This window comes from Leiobunum rupestre, chromosome 1, assembly GCF_980474605.1.
Source record: "Leiobunum rupestre chromosome 1, qqLeiRupe1.1.hap1, whole genome shotgun sequence".
Classification (NCBI taxonomy): domain Eukaryota; kingdom Metazoa; phylum Arthropoda; class Arachnida; order Opiliones; family Sclerosomatidae; genus Leiobunum; species Leiobunum rupestre.
This window is the reverse complement of record NC_143384.1, coordinates 24,571,645-24,595,022: the sequence shown is the minus strand read 5'-3', so window position 1 is coordinate 24,595,022 and position 23,378 is coordinate 24,571,645. Positions and strand designations below refer to the sequence as shown.

Genomic DNA, 23,378 nt, shown 5'->3' with positions numbered 1-23,378 from the left:
TTCATTTTGCACGTGAAAATACGCCGCCGTGTTAAGCTTGTTTTCCACTTTTAACCAGTTTTAACCATACTGGATTTTTTTTTTGCCAACCCTGCAAACAGTAGTTGGAATAGTACTAGCAACGGTATATTTAGTCTATGGTCTGGCGCGATTTAATAGCCCGTAGCAAAAGTGACTTAATTACCAAAAGTGTGACAATCCCTGTACTTTCGTATGCTAAAGGTTTAATGAATGCTCGACTCGAGATTGACCATATAAAAGACAATTTATTGTCGCCTTTTTGGATCTTTTTTTAGTCTATGGTACTATATCGTAGGTAGATGGCGATAGCATCTCCACAGAACGAAGATAAATAAAAAAATATACTAACTTTGACCAGTGCTACTTAGCTCCTCCGTTCCTCACTACGAGGCGTTATTTGTTGGTTTTAACTTCCTTCCCTCCCCAAGGCATACTTTCCCTTCTCCCCTCCCAACTTGTATTTCGCTCGTAACATTCATTCAGAAATAGGTCCGATTGACACACTTTTGGTAATTATGTCACTTTTGCCCGTAGACATACGTTCTAAAACGCCTCACTCGGCGGCGCTGAAGTGGAGGAAATTTCGAATTTCGAGGACGTTTTCTTAACCCCCTTTCCCACTCCCTCTTTTAACTTCGCGACAAGCTCTCATTAAACATTACTCCGTACTGACACGCTTTTGGGTCATTTGTGATATGTCGCTTTTGCAGCAATTGACTGAGGCAGATTTTTCGATGGTTACGTTCCGCGATTTTTAGCGGGAAATGAAATCTTTTTGGCTTTGTCTAAATTGTAAAATATTGTGACAGGACGTGGAACACCTTCTCAAACTTCACAAATCGGACACTATTCATTTAGTCGAATTATATTGCTTGCAGAGGATAGAGGAACAGGTACTATTTTAACTGACATTTACATTAATTAATTATTATTATTATTAAATATAAATTTTTTATCAAATATCACAGGAGAAAATCGAAAAAAGCGAATTCGGCTTTTTAACCATCAAAGTATTTTACAATTCCGCCGCTGAAAGCCTCTGTGTAGATGTAATCAATGCCAGAGACTTAATACCGTTAGACCCGAATGGTAAGGGAAACACCTTTTTTTCATTTACTTTTGTTCGCACAATCTTGCCATTTACTTTTTATTTTACCATTTACTTTTGATCGCACATTTTTACCATTTACTTTTGATCGCACAATTTTACCATACTTTTGATCGCACAATTTTACCATTTACTTTTGATCGCACAATTTTACCATTTACTTTTGATCGCACAATTTTACCATTTACTTTTGATCGCTCATTATTACCATTTACTTTTGATCGCACAATTTTACCATTTACTTTTGATCGCACATTTTTACCATTTACTTTTGATCGTACATTTTTACCATTTACTTTAGTTCGCAAAATTTAATCATTTACTTTTGTTGCACATTATATAATTTGCATTTGTTCGCACAATTTTACAATTTACTTTTGTAACCTCATTTTTACCATTTACTTCTGTTACCTCATTTTCACCATTTACTTTTTTCGGACATTATATAAATTACTTTACTTATATATTTATAATTTACTTTTGTTCGCACGCTTAATTTATTTTAATTGAAATTATTTTAATTAGGATACAGCGATCCATTTGTAATTATCGAGCTTTTGCCCCGGCATCTGTTCCCCGAATGTCCTCAACAAAAAACTAAAATTCAAAAGAAAACTTTGTTTCCTATGTTTGATGAGTCTTTCGAATTGTAAGTATTTTTACCAGAATTAACGTGTAACTGGAAGGAAGAGGCGTATTGTAAACCATGTATCGAGAAACAAGCAAGGGAATTGGGCTTGATATTAAGGGTCGACACTGGGTATTTTTTCTCGTGCTTGAAGCACCGTTACGAAATCGAAGTCGGGGGGGGGGGGCTTACGACGCTGTAGAGGGGGCGTTACGACGCTGTAGAGGAGGTCGTTACGACGCTCTAAAGGGGTGCGTTACGACGCTGTAGAGGAGGGCGTTACGACGCTCTGAAGGGGGGCGTTACGACGCTGTAGAGGAGGGTGTTACGACGCTCTAAAGGCGGGCGTTACGACGCTGTAGAGGAGGGTGTTACGACGCTCTAAAGGCGGGCGTTACGACGCTCTAAAGGGGGGCGTTACGACGCTCTAAAGGGGGGCGTTACGACGCTCTAAAGGGGGGCGTTACGACGCTGTAGAGAAGGGCTGTACGACGCTGTAGAGGAGGGCGTTACGACGCTCTAAAGATGGGCGTTACGACGCTGTAGAGGAGGGCGTTACGACGCTGTAGAGGAGGGCGTTACGACGCTGTAGAGGAGGGCGTTACGACGCTGTAGAGGGGGGCGTTACGACGCTCTAAAGGGGGGCGTTACGACGCTGTAGAGAAGGGCTGTACGACGCTGTAGAGGAGGGCGTTACGACGCTCTAAAGATGGGCGTTACGACGCTGTAGAGGAGGGCGTTACGACGCTGTAGAGGAGGGCGTTACGACGCTGTAGAGGAGGGCGTTACGACGCTGTAGAGGGGGGCGTTACGACGCTCTAAAGGGGGGCGTTACGACGCTGTAGAGGAGGGTGTTACGACGCTCTAAAGGCGGGCGTTACGACGCTGTAAAGGAGGGCGTTACGACGCTGTAAAGGAGGGCGTTACGACGCTGTAGAGGGGGGCGTTACGACGCTGTAGAGGGGGGCGTTACGACGCTCTAAAGGGGGGCGTTACGACGCTGTAGAGGAGGGCTGTACGACGCTGTAGAGGAGGGCGTTACGACGCTCTAAAGATGGGCGTTACGACGCTCTAAAGATGGGCGTTACGACGCTGTAGAGGGGGGCGTTTACGAAATCGAAGAGGGGGCGTTACGACGTCACTTCACCCACGAAATAAAACCCTATGTCGCCCCCTTTTTTTGTCATCCCCATTCTCCAGCCGTTATCACTATGACTTATTAAAGTCTTTTCATATTACCACTTCTTACCTTCTCTCCGTGATTTTGGGTATAAATTTGTAAGATTAATTATTTTGTGGTTTCTCAGTCCAGTGACCCCCGACCTTTGTAAACGAGATAGTGCCATCTTGTGTTTCACCGTCATGGACCATGACGTCATGACGAGAAACGATTTCGAAGGTGAAGCCTTTATTTCCTTGAACAACATTCCTGGGATAAACGGAGAAACCGCCAGAGATGCCAAAATTAGAGAACTTATTCTGCAAAGGCCCAAAGAACGAAGTACGTTTCTAGCTCTAGCATTTCTCATTCCCATTTTGGTTAGCTTGTGGCCCGGACTTATTTGCAGGTTAAGTCTTATTTTAAAACCTAGGATCAATACAAGACGTTTCGGTTCCCTAGTATGCGTAAGGGGGGGGGGGGTTATGAATCCCCAAACATTTTTAGGTAGTGATTTGACGGGGCGAGGAGCCGAAATGGAACTGTATAGGGATTTGGCAGCATGACGTCACGCCGTACCTTTGCTGGTATCTTTTTTCAATTGGAAAAAGCATTGGTGACGTGTTATATACGTCATGCTGCCAAGTTTCTATTAATATTTAATATTTATCATGACGCCATCTATTGTAATTGCATAATAATCCTTTCTCTTCTCTGATAGTAGATGTCGTCATAAGATTACAGTAACGAAGGCGTAGAATCGAGGGATCCGACATTTGCAAATTTTGCTTATGGCATTTTAAATCTCAAAGTTATTTCAGAATTAGAAACTGATTTTGAGATTTCAGAGCTCGATTTCAGTGTTGATTTCTGGTTTTTAGGCTGATTTTGAGATTTTGGAATTGATTTGAGCAGGGGCGTAGGAACGTTCTAGAAGTTGGAGGGGGCAAAGTGAAACCAAAAGAGTCTGGAGACTGGTTTTGAATTTTTAATGGAGTGTAGCTTCATTTGTACATTTTTCTACTATATACATTGGCGGGAAAAGACTGAAATTTAAACACAGTTGAGGTTCTATAAGCTTTATATGCTTTTAAAATGATAATTTGAGCCTTGCGAAGAGTTAAACTGACCAAAAAGTTGGAGGGGGCAATAACATTAGTTGCCCATCCCAGTAAAATTCTAGGGAGGGGCATTGCCCCTCTTGCCCCCCCCCCTGGTTCCTACTCCCCTGGATTTGAGGATTTAAAAAAAAATAAAAAATTATCTAAGAGTGTACGGGATTTGTACGAATGTCGGACCCCTCGCGTTGAATACTTTTAAGGCAATAAAAATTCGATATTTATTAAGCAGAATATTATTAAATTAAAGAAAAATTCTAATTATTCTTACAAATTAGATGAAATTATGAAAGTTCTGGAACTTCGAACTTGGGACAAACAGGCTGTTAAGTTTGTTAAGCACCATGGCATTGTAGGAATCGACACAGAACCCAGAGATTGATTAGATTAAAAACTAATAACTATCTTTTTTTAACCAAGGCTTAAAGCTTTCCTAATTTATATGGAACATGGCTTTATGTTTTTCAACTTTCAAGGTTTCTTATTTCAAGGCGTAGAACTCTCTAAAAATTACTATTAACCATGGCTCAATCTTAACTTATCTATCCTATGACCTAAGAATTAATCATTTCTTAATATTTCATCTGAAACGTTATTTTATTAACCCATTTCAGTTTGCATAGAGCCACCTAGTAGCCAACGTGTGAAGTCCGTAAAATTCTGGATTTTCGTTGGTTCAGCGGGAGATATTAAAAACGTGTGACTAACGATAGCAAAGGTTCCCAATTTTCAATGGTTAAAAGTCATCTCGTAACCCAAATTAAATTTTGAAGCAAAATACCTTAGTATTATACTAACCTAATATAACCTAATCTAAAAACCAAAACACTTCGAAACCCTAGTCCTAGCAATCCTTTCGCAAATTCCTGGGACCGCCGAAAAAGAAACAAGATGACCAAGGAACCATTGCTACGTTTAGTCGTACACAAATTGCTCGCTTAGCAGACGAAATCCAGCATTTAAGTGACTTTCAGCGTTGCTCACTAGGTGGCTCGATATTACTTTTAACTATTTGGTTAATTATAACCCGAAATAACTCATCCTTTCAATTTTCAACGCTCTCTACTAACCGTTTCACTAACTAACTAACTATTTAATAAACAGACGAAATTCTGGCAGCGCTGGAGATTCGAATTTGGGATAAAGAAGCCCAAGAATTTCTTAAACAACATAGAAATCGACATTGTTAAGTTTTTCAAGTTAATTTCAAAATAAGTCAATCCTGCTGAGTTAATAAAATGAAATAACGCGTGATAGGTTCGAAAATAAACATAATTTAGAACGAAAATGGATACTTAAAAACGTTTTGATTCTCCTTTTTTACGTGTTGCTTTTGAACATTTTCCCTAAATAGGGTTAGGGATATACATGGGGTACTTAAAAATAATAACTACCAGTATACAAAAAAAAAACATTTCTACAATTTTTTCTTGGTATTTGTATTTTACAAAACAAAATAAAGCACTTTATTGAAAAATTCCATCCCTAAAAAAAATTAAATATACCTCTTCGAGTGATTGTGATAATTATATATAGGGAGAATGAAATTTAATTAAAATTTTTGTTCTTAACTTAAAATAACTTCGAAAGGAACAAAAAATGCCTTTTATAGAAAATAAATTTTTCTACTTTTGGTTTATTATTTTTTGTATTGATTTTAAAAACTTATATAACGGTTTTTGTACTATTATTTAAAAAAAAAGATATTTGTATTTTAAAAAAAAAACTATTCTTGGTTATTTCTTTTACACTACCTTTAAATATTTTTAAATGTGGAAACTTAAAAAAAAAACCTAGTAAATTTGTTTTTTTTAAAGAGGTTAAAAATATATTTAATCAAAATCTAGGTTTATTAAGTCTTTGAATTTAGTCAAATTTTAATGAACCTTTTTATCTAAGCCTTGGCATATAGTTAGCGCGCGTTTGAAATAAAATATATATATACGTTGCTTAGTGTTGAATAAGAAAAAAAATTGTCCAGCTTTTGAAAACCATTTAATATGCACATTTTTATATTCTCAAAAAAGGTGAAAAAATCTATTTATTACCAAAAATAATATATTTACTCGTGACTAACGTATCTTTACACTAATATTTAGCTTTAAACCAATAATGCACGGGCAAAAGTTTGTATAAATGTGGAATTTTTTGCTAAAACACTGGCTTTTTTGTTCAGTTGTAAAGCTAAATTAAACCTCTGTTACTTTATAGTCAAATGTTACGTTGCTTGGAGATATTATAGTGTGTTTTCATATTTTTATTTGGGAGTGCATTTTTGTTAAAATAAACTGCGCGAATATTGGGGTCTCAAATAATAATAAATATAATAAACGAGACAACATTACTAGCGGCGTGAGACCAAGAACCAAACATATCAGAATGAAAACTGTTTTTTCTCAACCAAAAAATAATAATGACCCTACATCCTTGTACATATCAAAATCTCACTGCGTTCCTTTATTATACACTTTGCACCGTTGTCAAAAATATCATGTAAATAACAAAAAGGAAACCCGTTACGATATTTATCTTTCAAACTTGTATTAATTGCACCCGAAATTGTAATAAAAAACCGTTATATTTAATTGGCGTGACTCGTGTTTTTGAATTTCCCGCCTTTTTTTAAACTTTAATTAGCAAAGAGCGCCCGCCATCTATCGTTTTTTTGGATAAATTTCATTGACCTTCTGAAAAATGGCTGGAAAGGTTATTGGATCGTCGTTCGGCAATATTTTTGGCGTAAGTTAAATATAATGTTTGGTAAAATTTTACTTAGTTTATGATTTAATGCGGTTTGAACTAAGTAAAGTAAAATTTTCTCATTATTTTTATGTTTAAGTTTGCTAATAGCTTAAATGTGTACTTTGTTCTAAGCCTTGGCGACTAGTTTGCCGACTGAACTTCCTAACTTAATCCCAAGTGCTTAACTTTCTACGCGATTTAATATTAATTATTTTTCTATATAGAGTCGTGCATATGCCGCCCAAGCTGCTGCAGCAACTGCTGCTAAGAAAACTCAATCTTCAGAGGGAATTTCATTACCAAAACAAGACCTTAAAGTGTGTTATATTTAGCTACTAGTTAAAAATGGCCTCACTTTCATGTTTGTTGTTCGTATATCTAGACCACAACACTTCCCAATGGACTGATTGTAGCATCAATTGAAAACTATTCCCCAATTTCTCGTATTGGGATATTTGTTAAAGGAGGTGCCCGTTACGAATCACGAGACCAGTTAGGATTGTCCCACGCCCTTAGAAATGCTGCTGGAACTGTAAAGTTTTTTTATTATCAATGATATTCATAGCTGAAATTAATGAATAGAATTGCTATAGGGCACAAAAAACAATACTGTGTTTGGTCTTACTAGGAATTTGGAATATGTGGGATCAAATTTGAGGTAACCTCCAAAACATTTCAATTGATCTTGACAATTATATAGTTTTTGCATAAATTTTTTCATTCAGTGCAAGTGTAACCAGGGATGTTGTTTCATATGAACTTTCCTGCAACCGGGATCATGTGTACGTTAAATTTCTAAAGCAGTTTTTTGTCCTTTAACTAATGCCAAGACATAATGTAGGAGTGCTGGATTTAAATATCTATCCGAAGTTGCGACCAAAACATCTTTCAATCCATGGGAGCTATCTGACATGAAGAAAAGGCTAATCTATGAAGTAGCTGATTTGAATGTTAACCCAAGTGCAGTCGTCATAGAAGCCTTGCACAAGGCGGCTTATCGCGGAGGACTAAGTAATTCCTTATACAGCCCATCTTTTATGATAGGAAAGCATAGTCAGGAAATGGTATGTGAAACTTAGTTTAGCACATTTGACATTCTAATTAATAATAATTTTTAATTATAGTTGCAGAACTATGTTGCCCAAATTTGGGGATCTAACCGAACAGCCGTTGTTGCTTTTGGAATTGATCATGGAGTTCTTTTAGACTATGTCAGTAAAAATATTACCATTGATAGCATAACTGGACCCGATGGTGCCAGCAAGTATCAAGGAGGAGAAGTATTTATTGATAGTACTTCTCCGCTTGCTCACGTTGCTATTGTAGCTGAAGGAGCTGGGTAATTAATTTTTATTATTTGAAGTAGGGGTGTGCGAGTCCTGTTTTTCAGGTTTCGAGTTGAGTCCCGAGTCTTGGGAAATTGGACTTGCGAGTCTTAGAGTCCAATTTTGCAATACTCATTCAACTCTCCGAGTCCATAAGAAATGGATTTTAATTCTTTTGAGGATAATTAAAGTCTTTATTTTCTAATCAAGTCCTATTCGAGCCCTAAATTTTTTCCTAACCATCTAAAATCTGAAAAAATATTTTAACTAATTATTCCTAATTTGAACTACAAAAATTCTTGAAAACTAAACTTTATTATTACTTTTATCAGGGAGTTATTGCTTTTATGATAAATATTTACTCCAAAATAAAAATTATTTGTGGAATATTTGTAAGCAAAGCAAAAAAGAACCGCTGGAAATTAATAGACTTTCCGGGAAATAATGGACTCACCGGGTGTTTTAAATTTTATTTATAAACTCCAGTCCATTTCAAGTAACTTTTAAACCTTGGCAAAGGACTCTATTCTATTTTCGAGTCTCGAGTCAAGAGTACTCGTGATTTTTGATTACTCGCGCACCTCTAATTTGAAGTATTTTTGATGTAATTAATATTTTTTTTAAATAAGATTGACAAAGACAAAGGAAGCTTTAAGTTTGGCCGTGCTGCAGCAGCTTTTGGGCTACGGTCATAGAGTTCATTACAGTGATGGCAACATAAATAAATTGGGACAGGCAGTGTCTAAAGTCACCTCTGACCCATTTGCCATTTCTGCCATAAATCTATTACACTCTGATAGTGCTTTGTTCGGGTTCTACGTTGCAGGAAACCCTAAAGACATGGGACAGGTATATTTAATATTCTCTATTATGTCTTAATTTCATATTTAAATTATTTATTTATTTTGTTTTACAAGATTGTTAAAGCTGCGGTGACTAAAATGCGTGAAGTTGCAAAGGCCTCACCATCGGCAAAGGATTTAGCAACTGCAAAGTAATTTGTGTTCCATTGAAACATTTTAGATATTTTAGCGTTAATACAATAATTATATTTATTAGGCATCAATGTAAAGCGACAATGAGCATATTAGGAGAGAAGCAGTCTGATATGTTGGGTTATATGGGAGACTCTTTACTCGCAGCTGGAAGTTCACCTTCCGATAGTGATTTCATGGCTACGATTGATTCAGTTTCAGCTCAAGATGTTGCAACTGTAATTTTCCTTGTATATTTTTGTTAATTTCCTTTTGATCTTGCATTAACACTAATTTTTGATTTCATATTCAGGCGGCGGCTAAGATTATCAAAGGAAAACCAGCGATGGCTGCTTACGGTCGGTTGCAAAACGTTCCTCACTTGGAAGAACTTGTTTAAATTGTTATAGATCCAAATCGTGTAGAAAAAAATATTAAATTATGATTTATAAAACATTTTTAAGCTAAATTTTCAATTTCAAATGAATTAGCTTATGTGTAGTTGTATATGGAAACGTTTTGGTTAAGAAAATATGTGAATAAAAACTTACATCCAAATAAAGTCAAAATAATAATATCGAAGACAATTTTTGAATTCGCGCTGAAATTAGCAGACTATTTCTTTAATTTTTTGACCAATTAAATGTTTGTTTTTCGTATTTTCAAAATGGCTGCTGATGCATCGTCTTGTGGAAGGTATTCATACTTTTTTCCTAATTTTTTTAAACAATAATATCGTGGCGCTTTAATTTTAATGTTTGGTTAGGTGTATGTAATATTTATTTAACTTTTATAAGGTTAATTTGTTCGTTTCTTAAATTCTGTTAGTAATTCTTCATATTTTCGTATATCTTTTAAGCCTTTGTCTATCAAATTCAAACTTTTTGAAGGTTATAAAATACCGGGATTGATATTTTAAAAGCCGATTAGCTCGTAATTAGTGATAATTTTCTTTATACTTAATATTTTTATGGTTTCTTTTAGCCCGGAACAATCAGAAATGAATTGGTCTGGTCGCTGGACACACCTTCGTAAAATATTAGAAAGAACTGGGCCATTTTCACATCCCGATTTTGAGCCTGGACCTGAAGTAATTTTATATGCCCATATTAAAGCACTTAATATTCTAAATGAAATTTTAAAAACAGCCACTAGAATTCCTTCTATCCACTTGTAAAGTGTTAGTTATTGGAGCAGGAGGTTTAGGTTGTGAATTGCTGAAAAATTTGGTAAGCTTAAATAATAACAAATATCTTGTATTTTCATTAAGTGCATGATCATTTTTAAAGGGTTTAATGGGCTTTCGTAATGTAGACGTTATTGATATGGACACAATTGACATTTCAAATCTAAATCGTCAATTTTTGTTTCGGTAGGTACATGTTTGTACCTTATTTTTTGGGAATATTATTAACTCACAGAAAATGATAATTGCCTTTACTAGGCCAAGTGATATTGGTAAACCAAAAGCAAATTGCGCTGCTAGTTTCATAAATGAACGAATACCTGGCTGTAAAGTTAATCCGTATCCTTTTTTGATTTTTGAAATGTAAAAGTAGTCCCAATTGAACTTAATGAATGTTACGTAGTCACTTTAAGAAAATTCAAGATTATGATGAATCTTTCTACAGAAGTAAATATATTTTATTTTTAAAAATTTTCTCTATAATAAGTTCAATTAATAATTCATTATTTTAGGTTTTCATATCATTGTTTGTGGTCTTGATTCGATAGTAGCTAGAAGATGGATAAATGGAATGCTGGTAGGTATTCCTCTTGAATAACTATCGTAATCTGAATTGTTGCCAATTCTAACAATTTTTTTACAGATTAGTATGTTAGACTATGATGACGATGGGAATGTTGACCAGTCTACAATAATTCCGATGGTTGATGGTGGAACTGAAGGATTTAAAGGTCATACTCGTGTCATCATACCAGGAATGACAGCTTGTCTGGAATGTACATTAGATCTTTACCCTCCACAGGTAAGCCTGTGTTTTAATATTTTATTAAATCTTGGCTTAAGTTCTTTTTAAAATAAACCTTTTTTTAGATAAACTTTCCATTATGCACTATCGCTCACACTCCAAGGTTGCCAGAACATTGCATTGAATATGTTAGGATATTTTTATGGTCAAAGGAATTTCCATTTGGAGGTAAATGACTGTTCTAGTTTAGAAATAGAGACATAAATAACTCACCCATGTTAAATAGAAAATGTTGAAATTGACAATGATGATCCTCAGCATATTCAGTGGATATTTGAGAAAGCCCAAGCCAGGGCAAGCGAATACGATATTAAGGGGGTTACGTACAGGTTAACGCAAGGAGTTATTAAGCATATTATACCCGCTGTAGCATCTACGAATGCAGTCATAGCAGCAGCCTGTTCGACAGAAGTTTTCAAAATAGCTACTAGGTAAAAAGATTATACCATTTTTATAACCATTTTGAGATCTAATTGAAACCGACCATCGCGCAATTTTTTAGCTGTTCAAATCCATTAAATAACTACATGAATTTCAACGATACAGATGGACTTTACACTTACACGTTTGAAGCTGAGAAGAGGGTAATTTTACTGGACAATTGATTTTCATTTAGATATAAATGGGACCTATTTTTCACGTAAATTTAATTTTTAGGATGACTGTTTAGCGTGTAGCCAAATTCCTCAACTCTTACAATTTCCAGAATCTGCAAAACTTCAAGAAGTTATTGACTATCTCTGTGAAAGTGCCACATTGTAAGTTTCGCTCTTGGAGAAAAAAAACACAAACATAATAATTTAAAAATTTTCTTTTCAGACAAATGAAATCTCCGGGTTTAACAACAAGCGTGAATGGGAAAAATCATACCCTATATATGCAGTCAGTTCCTTCTATTGAAGAACGAACAAAGTCTAATCTCAAGAAAACCTTAAAAGGTAGGGAAAGTTGCGGTATTTAATCTTGGGTTCTTAAGTCAGTTACAAAAGGTTGTCCCGTAACTACAGAAAATTAATTAAATTTTAGAATTGGGACTTGTGGATAGTCAAGAGATAGTTGTTGGGGACGTTACTTCCCCTCGTTCTTTAATTTTCAAACTACAACTCGCAGTAGACATGGAAAAGGACTGATACATTTTGAACATCACTGAATTTATGCTTTAAAAAAATCCTTTGTTATGTAATCCAAACAATTTATTAAGTTATTTTTGTGCATTATATAATAAAAAGTCTATGAAAGTGAGACCCGGTAGAATTTGTCTTTTATTAACCTAAAAATTTTAGTTATCATGATCATTCGTCGCAGTATGTGTAACAGAAAATCCCGATTGTTTTAGTGCCGTCCATTAGATTGGCCTATATATAAATTTACCCACATGTTATTGAAGGCCTTATGAGTAATTGGAAATACATGTTCAGCTTTTTATTTTTTAACATAAAACATTTACATTTGTATGGAAGGAATAGCCTACCATATAGGATGTGCCGATAATCGTTTACCAAGGCTTATCGGTTCGGTTAATCGAACCGCATTTTTCGGATAGTGTTTTTTGAATAAATCGAAATCGGTTCGAAATTTATTTTGGCGGTTTATAAAGTATTTGATAATTTCGGTTATCGATTTACTACTCGAAAATAATATTTTTTTTTTCGATTAATCGTTTTCACAGATTGTCTTACCGATTACTCGGATTTCTTACTTAATATCCGAATTAAAAAAATCTATATCGAGTATCCGAGCTATTTTAACATCTAAAGCCGGTTTTCCAACTGAAAAGCCTAGGGGGCAAAGGTTGTGAGCAGAGGGATAAAGTGACGTCAGAGGAATCTTTAAAACACGTTAGGTAGCCGCTTGATTAGGGAGGGGGGGCGAAGCCGCGCGCTTTGAGGAAAAGAAGTCACGCACTTTGACGGACGGAATCCGCCCGCTCTCGGTTTTTAGTTTCAGTTTGACTTTCTTCTTTCTCTCACGGTCTCACAGACAAAGGACAGAATCATGTCGTTTTATCTATTTTAGTAACAGTTCTTGTTTAATTTACTATCCTTTTGCCAGTTTCACCAAGACAAGGAACAGAAACGACCTTCTTTTTTAGTAATCATTTATCTTTCTAAACGGTAAAACTTTCGAATAAGCCGATTTTCTTTTTTAGAGTAACAACTAACCTTTTACTATTCTAATAAAAACAATTAATCGATTTGTATTTGAAACAAAAAAATTAATCGATTTGTATTTGAAACAAAACGATTAATCGATTTGGAAAACCGAAATTTATCTAAATTGAAACCGATAACAGTTATCGAAGTTTCCATAAAACGATAACCGAACCGAACTATAATTTGAAATCTAACTGCTATTTGATATCCGAACCGGTACCAAAAAACATTATCCGCACATCCCTAAAAATTAGAAATATTTATTGTTTGCTCAAAAATAAAAGGAAAGAATTAAAATTAATATCCACAGGAAAATTCCTTAACTTTTAATTAAATACCATTTTTTAAATAACTAAACTTACTCAGTGTATCTATAGTTTAGACATTTAAAATAAAGTCCTTGGCTTTTAGTATTAGCCTAGTAAAGGCGAGGGGTCGGACACTTGCCATTATTTTGTACGGGATTTCGTAGAGATTTTGGAAATTTTATCATTACTTTTTGAAGTGATTTTGGGATTTCAATGTTCATTTACCATAGAGAGAGTTAAAAGATTTTGCGATTTTAGACAAAGTGTACGGGATTTTAAATGTCCGACCCCTCGAGTAAAGGTCATCGACTTTAAATGGGCCGCAATAGGATAATTTTTATTTTTATACACCAAATTGCAGAGCATCCAATTTAAAAATAGCTACCAACACAACAGTAGAAAAAAATTTTAATGTTCAAATTTCCCAAAATGTTTTGGTTTTTTCCAATAAGCGCTGTCTACCCCTTTAAAGGAGTATGAACTTCCATACTAATGATAAATGGGGTGGGATTTTTAACCCTCACTTCTTTAAATCTGCACCATGGAAGAAAGATATGTCTGGACGCTTTCGATGGAGGGAACACCGGATTGATTGAAACTAGAAATTTAGCTCTAACCAAGGAATATTAATCTTCCTTGATCATGCTTCTCTATGAAACCTAGGAGCGACAACCACCAGGAGAACGCAGCTAGCCTTTAAACACGCTGATGCAGTGTTGTGTACAAATCTATATTATATGGAGGGCTTCGTACGTCGGTCGTACGTCCGAGCTTTCTAGAATGTTTGCTTAATCTGTCATGAAGCCAAAGGCGGGGCGGCGAAGAGAAAGTGGTCCGCGGAACAGAGGGAAAACATGACTGCCTTTCGCTTCGTTACTGAGGTGGTTCGACTATAAACAGCGCGGGACAGAGGGGAATCGGGCTTAGTCCGTCATGAAACCAAAGGCGGGGCGGCGAAGAGAAAGCGGTCCGTGGAACAGAGCGAAACCATGACTGCCTTTCGCTTCGTTACTGAGGTGGTTCGACTATAAACAGCGCGGGACAAAGGGGAATCTGGGCTCAGGGAGTATTTGTTTCTGTTCGTTATGAGGGGGGAGAAAATCTGCCATTGGGTACAGGGGGTTTACAGAGGTTCAGGGGGGTTTGCGACGTGAGAGTAAGGCGAGTTTTTTGTTTTTTTTTTGCGGGGGAAAAGTGTAACCCGGTAATTCTGGCATGGGGAAAAGGGGGAGGGGTGCCTTACTGGGGGGTTTGGAAGAGAGAGAAAGGCGAGTTTTTGAGTAATTTTTGTGGGAAAAAGGGTACCACGGTAATTATCGCATGGGAAAAAGGGGGAGGGGTGCCTTACTGGGGGGTTTGGGACGAGAGAGAAAAGCGAGTTTTTTTGTTATTTTTGCGGGGGGAATAGGGTACCCCGGTAATACTGGCAGGGGGGCCTTACTGGGGTGGAGTGCCTCGAAACACACAACTAGCTGAGGGCTAGTTTCATTATACGAACCTTTACGCTGAACGTTTTACGGGCGTGGGGGAAGACAATTTCCAAATTTCCCCCTTCCGACGGCAGCAGGCACTGAAGCGTCTAACCAATGAAAACTGTACGCAAGAACCTGCACGACTTTTGACGTGTTGCGTTATCCTTGTGTGGGGTGCTGTGTTCGTTGATCCTAGATAAAACTACGTCGGAAATCGATTTCAGCGACGCCAAGTTTGTCCCCTTAGATTCTTGGACCATGTATTACAGGAGCGTCCCAATTACGCAGCAAGAAGTTCGTTTGTGGCGTATTATTTGAAGTTCATAGTTGGTTACAACTCGCGAGTTCGTAGTACCTAAATAAATTAAGTACTAAACTAAGAGGCTCTTAAGGGTGTGTTATCATATTAAAGGACCACACTGGCGTCCGAATTTTACTGCTTTCCCACGTTAATTTCTTAAATTGATCTGGAAAAATTCCAGAATATGATTGGCTAGATTTGCTATCACGAGGTGTGAAAGGGGAGAAGCAATTTATAGTCCAGTAACTTTAGGATTTCATTTCGGAAAAAATTCCCCGGGCTGAATTTTTGCATACACCTTTTTTTAGTCTCTATAAACGTACCAAATGTCCCCATCATTGGGGTCATATGTAACATAATTACTCATAAGTATGCCTCTGTATAACATTTCCGTATAAAAAATGGCAATGAGACTTTGTTTCACACGGAACATACAATAAGTGGACCCACAAATGCAAAAATTCTTATAATCATTGCGCTATTGAAAAGGTTACCATGGCAACAAAATCACGTGATCGCGTGGTACGAGCTAAATTATGGATTGTATAAGTTAGAAACGCGCAAGAAATACTTCACTTATTTTCATTTCCCAGCTCTAAAGCTGATGACGCGTCTTTCGTCACGAAATCGGAAATGACGTGTTTGCATCATATCCCGTAAACAGTTTCATTAAAGAAAATGCTTTTATGGCATACTTATGAGTAATTATGTTACATATGTTGGGGTGTATGGAACTTTTTTTGGCGGGAAAATGACCGGCAATAATGGTTTGTCGCCAATATCTTCGTTATTATTACTTTTACAGCTATACTATCAATTACAAAAATAATTCTGAGCACGTTCTTGACAAGATTGGTCTTATGTGAATTTAGCGAATGGGCAGTCGTTTCTGCGAAATCGCAGTGCCAATGTTTTTAGTACGGCTTCAACGTTATTTTGCGATAAAGTTGTGGAAACAAATATGCCATACCTAAAAATGTCACAATCGAAAGTGGTCTTATAGAACCTCCCCATGGACTAATTAATTAGTTAATTAGTCCATGACCTCCCCAAAGTCCTAAAGTGTGCGGTGCCGACTTTCACCGCCATTTTACAATCAAAAACTATGTACCCAAACTCAACATATGAGGTGTCATTCTTCTTCAATATGTTTTATCCTTCTTTATAAACTCTAAAAACGTCGTTTTTATCGAAAGGTCAAACGTCATGGACTAAAAAAGTTAAAATCTCTTTAAATTATAACGAAAAACGGTATTTTTCTTCCATATCGCTTATTAATTAAACCTTCCAGTAATATTACAAAGTAGTCCTGTTGCTCTGGAGAAGGCCACATTTTAATTGACTTAAATTGATTAAGTAGTTATTTTAATATTAAATAATAATTGATGGCTAACGCCAATTTCGAATGACAAATGTTCTAAGGCGAATTCTAAGTCAAAATGTTGCGTTTAGTTCGAATAAGATAATTTCAAGAATCAAGACTGCCCGTTACGACAACTGCACATGCAGTTTCAAAGCGAACGGTACCAAAGAGGTTTTTGGGAAAACATAAAAATAAAATAGTAGGCTAAATATCAAATTTACGTTTTAAATCAAACGCTAAAATTGATATTGTGGGAAAACGATGGCTCGTACGGCTTAATAGTTCTTTTTATAAAATAACCTTGGCCATCTTGTTGAAATGTTGCCTCCCCGCTTCAGCTGTGGATCCGTTTTCTCTCCCACTAAAGAGTTTATGAACTCATTCTTAGGCATTGGCTGAACTATTCCAGGGCAACATTTCAACAAGCTGGGCAAGCGTAAAGACATTTTATAAAATCAACTATTGAATAGAACTTTTATTGTAGCTCATTAAATTTATTTTGTTATAAAATTTGTTTTAAAAAAATATTAAATGGTGTCAGCCAGAGGCCTTTGACACCAAAACAATGGTGAACAGGTGTTATTTTGCCCAAAACTAACTCTTAGTTTTATGCACGTCAAGATATCTGTGTTTATGTTTTTACCTCTCCGAGGGGACAAAGTCCCCTAGGAGGGGTTATACAACGACCGTGTCTGTCTGTGGGTGGGTCTGTGGGTGGGTGGGTCTGTGGGTGGGTCTGTGGGTGGGTCTGTGGGTGTGTCTGTCTGTCAGGACTGCGAACGCGTTCGCATTTTCGGTGCAAAGTGTATTCACTGCGTACGCAGTTTCTCAAAGGGTTGGCAAAACCACCGTGCGACGGTGAGCGTTAACGGATGCATTTGCGGTTTGGTTTGGATGGTGTTTTTTCGCTCACCGTCGTGACGGTTTGGTGTATTACGTTTTTGTAATGTTTATGCGTAGGTTGTGAGTGTTGAATTTGTTGTGTTTGTGTTCTGATGGATGTGCATGTTGAGTCTGTTGTGTTTATATGGGCGTTTTCTCTCCAACTTCTTCTTAATGACTTTGGGACGGACCGAGTGCTGAGTGTAATGCTACCTCTCAACGTTCAATGGCAGGGTTTCCACCAGTTGTACACGGTATTCGTCTTAGTATCAATTTGCGATCGCATCGGGCGGGATTTGAACCCGAGACCTCCTGATTGACAGGCGGACGTCCTACCACAGAACCACCGACACTTGTTACGCCTTATTGAAAATTAGACCTTCAGCTTTATCGGAAGCGTATTTAATAGAGTACGAAATTTTGGTTTAATTGAAATAGAATTGAAATTGAAATTATTGCATCGAAGAAATTCTACTTTAGCGTTTCTCTATTGATTAAAAATAAATGCGCCACCCAGGTGTCGAACCCAGACCATTCGGCTAGGCAGTCGAGCGCTCTACCACAGAACCACCGATAGCTCCTTAGATTCACTGAAATTAAGACAGGCATCGTAAGCATAATAGGTAATAAAGTCTTTTTTTATTAATGAATTTATGAAGGCCTAATCTGGTATTTTTTAAAGGTTAAATCTTGTTTTAGCGCAGTCAGCCGAGATTAGAGGGTTAAAGAGTAGACCCTGTGGGTGGTCCACTTTTTTAACGACCTATATATAGTTCTGTTAATTCAAAGGAGATAATTTAACGTTAATTGCTTTAAGAGCTGGCGGTTCGTCAAGTGGCTCTCTGTGCTTTGTTGATGGTAAGGTTTTTGCTTCTTGTAAATACATTTGGTGTGGATATTTGGATATCTACGATTTCTAACGCAGTCAATGATTTCTTGGGTGTGCGAGTCATTATATGATATTGGAAATTGGACGGCATTGGTCTTTTTCATGTGGTATGCGTCACAACGTCAACAGGAAGTGAACGAGTCGTCCATTACCAGATATCTACGGTATCTTCATCAAGGGCGAGTGTTGAAATGAAATGAGCGTTAAAGATGCGGCAAGTATTTCGTAAGCGAGTAATTCCAAAAAGCCTCTGTAGATATTTCATTAAAATTTGCTTCGTATTATATTTAACTGATAAACTTGTTCTGTAAAAGGGTTTAATTCAATTGTGCATTGTTATAGTACGTCTAACTTACTGTTGTAACTACTTAACTTATGATATTCTGAATAAATTAAAATTGGTCGTTTCGTCTCAATTATTTTAATTATAATAAAAATTTTATACCGGGCGGGATAGAAATGGGTTAATATTTTTAACAAATAACTCTAAATTGCGGAGATATATCTTTAAGGGTTATCTCGAGAAATTAATACCACTAGGGACAATTCTTCCGAGGAGAGGTATATTTTGGCTTGCCAACTTGTTCACCTTACCTTGTCACAATCTAAATGCTCCAAAAAATTCACTTGTGTTTGGCATTTTTTATGAATTTATAGTCAATTTACTGCATTTGTAATCTATAAGGGCCTTCAATCTTTTGGAATTTTATAAACATTTTTCAAGTGGATAAAAAGTAAATTGTAGAGAACTTCATCAAACAGGCAAAACACAAGCCAATGTTTAGCAACTTGAGGGTTTGGTAGTGAGTAATTTGACTCCCACTTACGTCGTTAGTTAAAAGTCAAATACAGAAGATAAACTTCGTTTCTGAGGCATAGATTACCCCCCGAAAGTTTATATAGCAAAAAAAAAGGTTTTTCTAAAATATTTTTTTTCAGCATAAGTTACATAATAAATATAAGTATGCTTTCCATTAACTGCTTTAATGCAAAATGTTTTTAACGACGTTTTTTTAAGACGCTGATGCTCTCGGCCAGCACCGACGTAGTATATTATCGTCCTTGGTAGTAGAATATTTTGTCTTAGACACTAGGGAGATCCGTGCTGAACTAATCCTTGATTGCGCTATTATCAGTCTTGTGATAATTTTTGCTAATTGATATACTTATGTTTTCTGTTACTTATGGTATCAGCGATAAAAGATTTTTTAAGTTTTAAACTTCCAAAAATATTAAACTTAAAAAGTTTAAATGCTAATGACATAACAGATTCATAATAAGTCATTAAAACACATTTAAAATCAAAGATAGAGACGTTTTTTTGAGATCTGGTAAACGATTAGCCTAGTAAAAACATTTCTTAGGCAACTTTCCTTTTAGGCCAGTGGCGTAGCCAGGGGGCACATTCCCACCCCCGAAACGTATGGTCGTACATACAAATATATATTTTTTTAACTTTTTTTTCAATAGTGTGCCCCCCCCCCCCATGAAACAAAATCCTGGCTACGCCACTGCTTTACGCCCTAAGAACTTACTAATTTTTCTAAATGGTTAATCCGGCCATCTTTACAGGTATTAGTTTTGGCAGAAGCGCTTTTGGTTTTGGGCAAAATTACCTTATCACCAATTTTGATTAAAATCCGTTGATTGAGTGGTTCCTGACCTAATGTAACAGCTAAGTTGTTTTCTTATAAAATTCATTAAAGAGATAGTGCCCACTCAGATTAATTTAAAATTTTGTTCTTTTTTTGACTTTCTTCTCGCGGACCACGCGGTTCGAGATTCTGGAATCACGACTTCACGAGCCGGCTACGTGTAAAAATATTATTTTCAAAGTAGAAATTGAAGAAAAAATCGATAACAAGGTATTGTTTATAAATTATATGATTATTTTTTATACGTAGTCATTATAACAATATTTATATTCTACCGAAGACCGTGGGCGCCACAGTGTATTGCGCAGTTCCTTCCTGCAGTAATAATAACAACAAAAGTGGCTTATCTTTCCATTACTTTCCATCGAATGAGGGTCTTAAAGCTAGGAGGATTCAAGTGTACCAATCCTCCTAGCTTAAAGCGTGCGAAAGCGGGAAACTCGGATCAAAAGAAAGCGATGGGAGTAAAATTTCCTCCTGTAATCCCCTAAAAATTCTATTTCCAGCTCGCTCTAGTAACAACCAATAAACATCAACCTATCTATGACGTAGACAGTATGTGATAAAAAAAAGTTACGCTATCTTTCTATTTTAAAATTTGATGAAAAAACTTCATATACGTAGAAAATTCTGACACTATCTCTTTAAATAATAACATACCTTAAAATTTACCTTAACAGGTATAGACTTGAAACAATTAGCAACATAACAATAATCTTTGGTGATTCTAAATTACTTGAACAATCGGGTGGTATCATTTCTGTGGTAGACGTCGTTGACGATGGAGAGGTTGAGGGAGGTACCAAGTGGTCACTTGAGGTTGGTTTCATTGTTGTATGAGTAGTGTTTCCCGTTGTTGGTGTTCCATCGTCATTTACCGGTGCATAAGGATTATAGATTGTTTCTTGCTTAGTGTTTTCAGAAATGGTTGGTGGTGTTCTGGTTGGTTCTGTCATAGTTGGATTATCAATGGATGTAGCGTTATCAGTTACAGCTGCCTTACTGGGTTCCGTGCTATGTTGGTTTTCTGTTACGTTGGAGGATACAATACTATTTGAACCGCCTGGTATTTTGCTCTCTGAACCTTCTTTCTCAGTGGTATTAGCTGTTTTACTTGGTTCTGTTGTACTCTGTTTTGACCATCCTGAGGTATTTATACCATTTGTACTGTGATTGCTTGAGTCTGTACTTGGACCATGGTTTTCATCTTTGGTTGATTCTGTACTTGGACCATGGGTTTCACCTTTGGTTGATTCTGTACTTAAATCATCTATATCGAGTTTTTCCGATTCCGTATTAAGACTATCAGTACTGTGCTTGGTAGATTCTGTACTTAAACCATCTGTGCTACTCTTGGACGATTCTGTACTTAAGCCATCTGTAATATTCTTGGACGTTTCTGTACTTAAACCATCTGTGCTATTCTTGGACGATTCTGTACTTAAGCCATCTGTGCTATTCTTGGACGATTCTGTACTTAAACCATCTGTGATATTCTTGGACGTTTCTGTACTTAAACCATCTGTGCTATTCTTGGACGATTCTGTACTTAAGCCATCTGTGCTATTCTTGGACGATTCCGTACTTAAGCCATCTGTGCTATTCTTGGACGATTCTGTACTTAAGCCATCTGTGCTATTCTTGGACGATTCTGTACTTAAACCATCTGTGCTATTCTTGGACGATTCTGTACTTAAACCATCTGTGCTATTCTTGGACGATTCTGTACTTAAGCCATCTGTGCTATTCTTGGACGAATCTGCACTTAAGCCATCTGTGCTATTCTTGGAAGATTCTGTACTTAAGCCATCTGTGCTATTCTTGAACGATTCTATACTTAAGCCATCTGTGCTATTATTGGATGATTCTGTACTTAAACCATCTGTGCTATTCTTGGACGATTCTGTACTTAAACCATCTGTGCTATTCTTGGACGATTCTATGCTTAAACCATCTGTGCTATTCTTGGACGATTCTGTGTTACTATCGGTTTCTGGTCTTGATACCGCTTCCATGGGTTCGGTGAAGTTATTTGAATTGCTGCCTATACCATGTGTACTTGAAGTATCCGAAGTGTCATCTTTGGTGAAGCTATTATTATTAGTCCTATCCGATTCGGTTGTAGCTTTCGAAAAACCCGCCTGTGTTGAGCTTTCTAGAAATGCACCTTCCCCGGGTGAGCTAGAAGTTATCTCTCCCTCCGGTGTACCCTCGCTAGAAGTGTTATCTTCACCGGATGAACTCTCGCTAGAAGTTTTATCTTCACCGGATGAACTCTCGCCAGAAGTGTTATCTTCACCGGATGAACTCTCGCTAGAAGTGTTATCTTCACCGGATGAACTCTCGCTAGAAGTGTTATCTTCATCAGTAGAGCTCTCGCTAGAAGAGCTATCTTCATCAGAACTCTCGATAGAAGAGCTATCTTCATCAGTAGAACTCTCGCTAGAAGAGCTATCTTCATCAGTAGAACTCTCGCTAGAAGAGCTATCTTTATCAGTAGAACTCTCGCTAGAAGAGCTATCTTTATCAGTAGAACTCTCGCTAGAAGAGCTATCTTCATCAAGTGAGCCTTCGCTAGAGGAGCTATCTTCAGTGGAACTCCCCAAAGAACCGCTATCGTCGTTTGTGGTATTTTCACTTCCGTACCCAAAATCCGAACTTGATCCCGTTTGTCTGGTCGGAATACCAAAGAAACGCCGCATCTGGGCCTCGATTTGTTTCTTGACGTCGAACAACTTTGCTTGCAAATTTCTATTATTCTCGTCCATGGTCTTTCTCATTTGCTCTTGCTGCCTTTTCAATTCGCCCTGAACCTTTCGTTGTCTGTCCACAAATCCTTGATAGTAGTTTCTAGTGTCAAAATTACCGGAGGGCAAACCGCTGGAACTAGACGAAGTGTAAGAATACGATGACATCCCGGATTCTATACAATAAAATAAGGTACTATTATTTCGTCACTTATATTTTTAATATCAGTTCGTAATGAAAAACAATTACCTTGAGGTACATTTCGCTCTTCATAAAGGGCGCATTGGCTGCCACCGGATGCGGGAGAGCAAACTTGTTCTTTATGTTCCACAACATCATTGTAGTACTTCCAAACTTTTGAACTATAACAAATCAATCTGTTGTTCCCGGTAGCGTCAATTTCATCTTGACTACATTGTCGGTAGCCGAGAGCTTCGCTTAGAAGTATAGTTAATAAAACCACCACAAAACATATCATGGCTATAACCAAACCGATGGTTGAACTTGAACCAATTTGGGCAATTTTTTATCGGGTTTTTAA

At 36.8% G+C, this 23,378-nt stretch overlaps 4 protein-coding genes across 6 annotated transcripts in view; 3 read left to right on the top strand and 1 right to left on the bottom strand.

The window, feature by feature from the left end:
- Positions 1-5,515, top strand: part of LOC149961959 (BAI1-associated protein 3-like) — a 212,876-nt gene extending 207,361 nt beyond the window's left edge. For 2 of the 3 annotated variants that reach the window (XM_090177567.1, XM_090177561.1), the window contains 5 exons: positions 831-914; positions 990-1,110; positions 1,655-1,778; positions 3,065-3,258; positions 5,139-5,515. In XM_090177567.1, the coding sequence (XP_090033693.1) occupies positions 831-914; positions 990-1,110; positions 1,655-1,778; positions 3,065-3,258; positions 5,139-5,224 (609 nt within the window). In that variant the 3' untranslated portion in view covers positions 5,225-5,515. Of the gene's footprint in view, positions 1-830; positions 915-989; positions 1,111-1,654; positions 1,779-3,064; positions 3,259-4,312 lie in introns of all 3 variants that reach the window. The other variant, XM_090177551.1, reaches the window with a different exon arrangement.
- Positions 5,516-6,661: 1,146 nt separating this feature from the next.
- UQCR-C2 (Ubiquinol-cytochrome c reductase core protein 2) lies at positions 6,662-9,650 on the top strand. The gene is made up of 11 exons (XM_090177795.1): positions 6,662-6,773; positions 7,001-7,093; positions 7,159-7,308; positions 7,370-7,434; positions 7,502-7,558; positions 7,618-7,840; positions 7,901-8,115; positions 8,731-8,950; positions 9,019-9,095; positions 9,161-9,314; positions 9,389-9,650. The coding sequence occupies exons 1-11, from the start codon at positions 6,729-6,731 to the stop codon at positions 9,473-9,475; spliced, it is 1,386 nt and encodes a 461-aa protein (XP_090033921.1). The 5' UTR covers positions 6,662-6,728; the 3' UTR covers positions 9,476-9,650.
- Positions 9,651-9,722: 72 nt separating this feature from the next.
- On the top strand, positions 9,723-12,303 carry Uba3 (Ubiquitin-like activating enzyme 3). The gene is made up of 14 exons (XM_090177803.1): positions 9,723-9,771; positions 10,060-10,165; positions 10,224-10,304; positions 10,365-10,447; positions 10,520-10,600; positions 10,665-10,708; positions 10,774-10,838; positions 10,905-11,063; positions 11,132-11,234; positions 11,293-11,497; positions 11,569-11,650; positions 11,724-11,824; positions 11,886-12,004; positions 12,093-12,303. Exons 1-14 carry the CDS (start codon positions 9,743-9,745, stop codon positions 12,194-12,196), a joined length of 1,362 nt encoding a protein of 453 aa, XP_090033929.1. The 5' UTR covers positions 9,723-9,742; the 3' UTR covers positions 12,197-12,303.
- An 8,454-nt stretch (positions 12,304-20,757) lies between these two features.
- On the bottom strand, positions 20,758-22,857 carry LOC149961956 (uncharacterized). Its single transcript, XM_090162621.1, has one exon. It carries the CDS (start codon positions 22,855-22,857, stop codon positions 20,758-20,760), a length of 2,100 nt encoding a protein of 699 aa, XP_090018747.1.
- Positions 22,858-23,378: the final 521 nt, after the last annotated feature.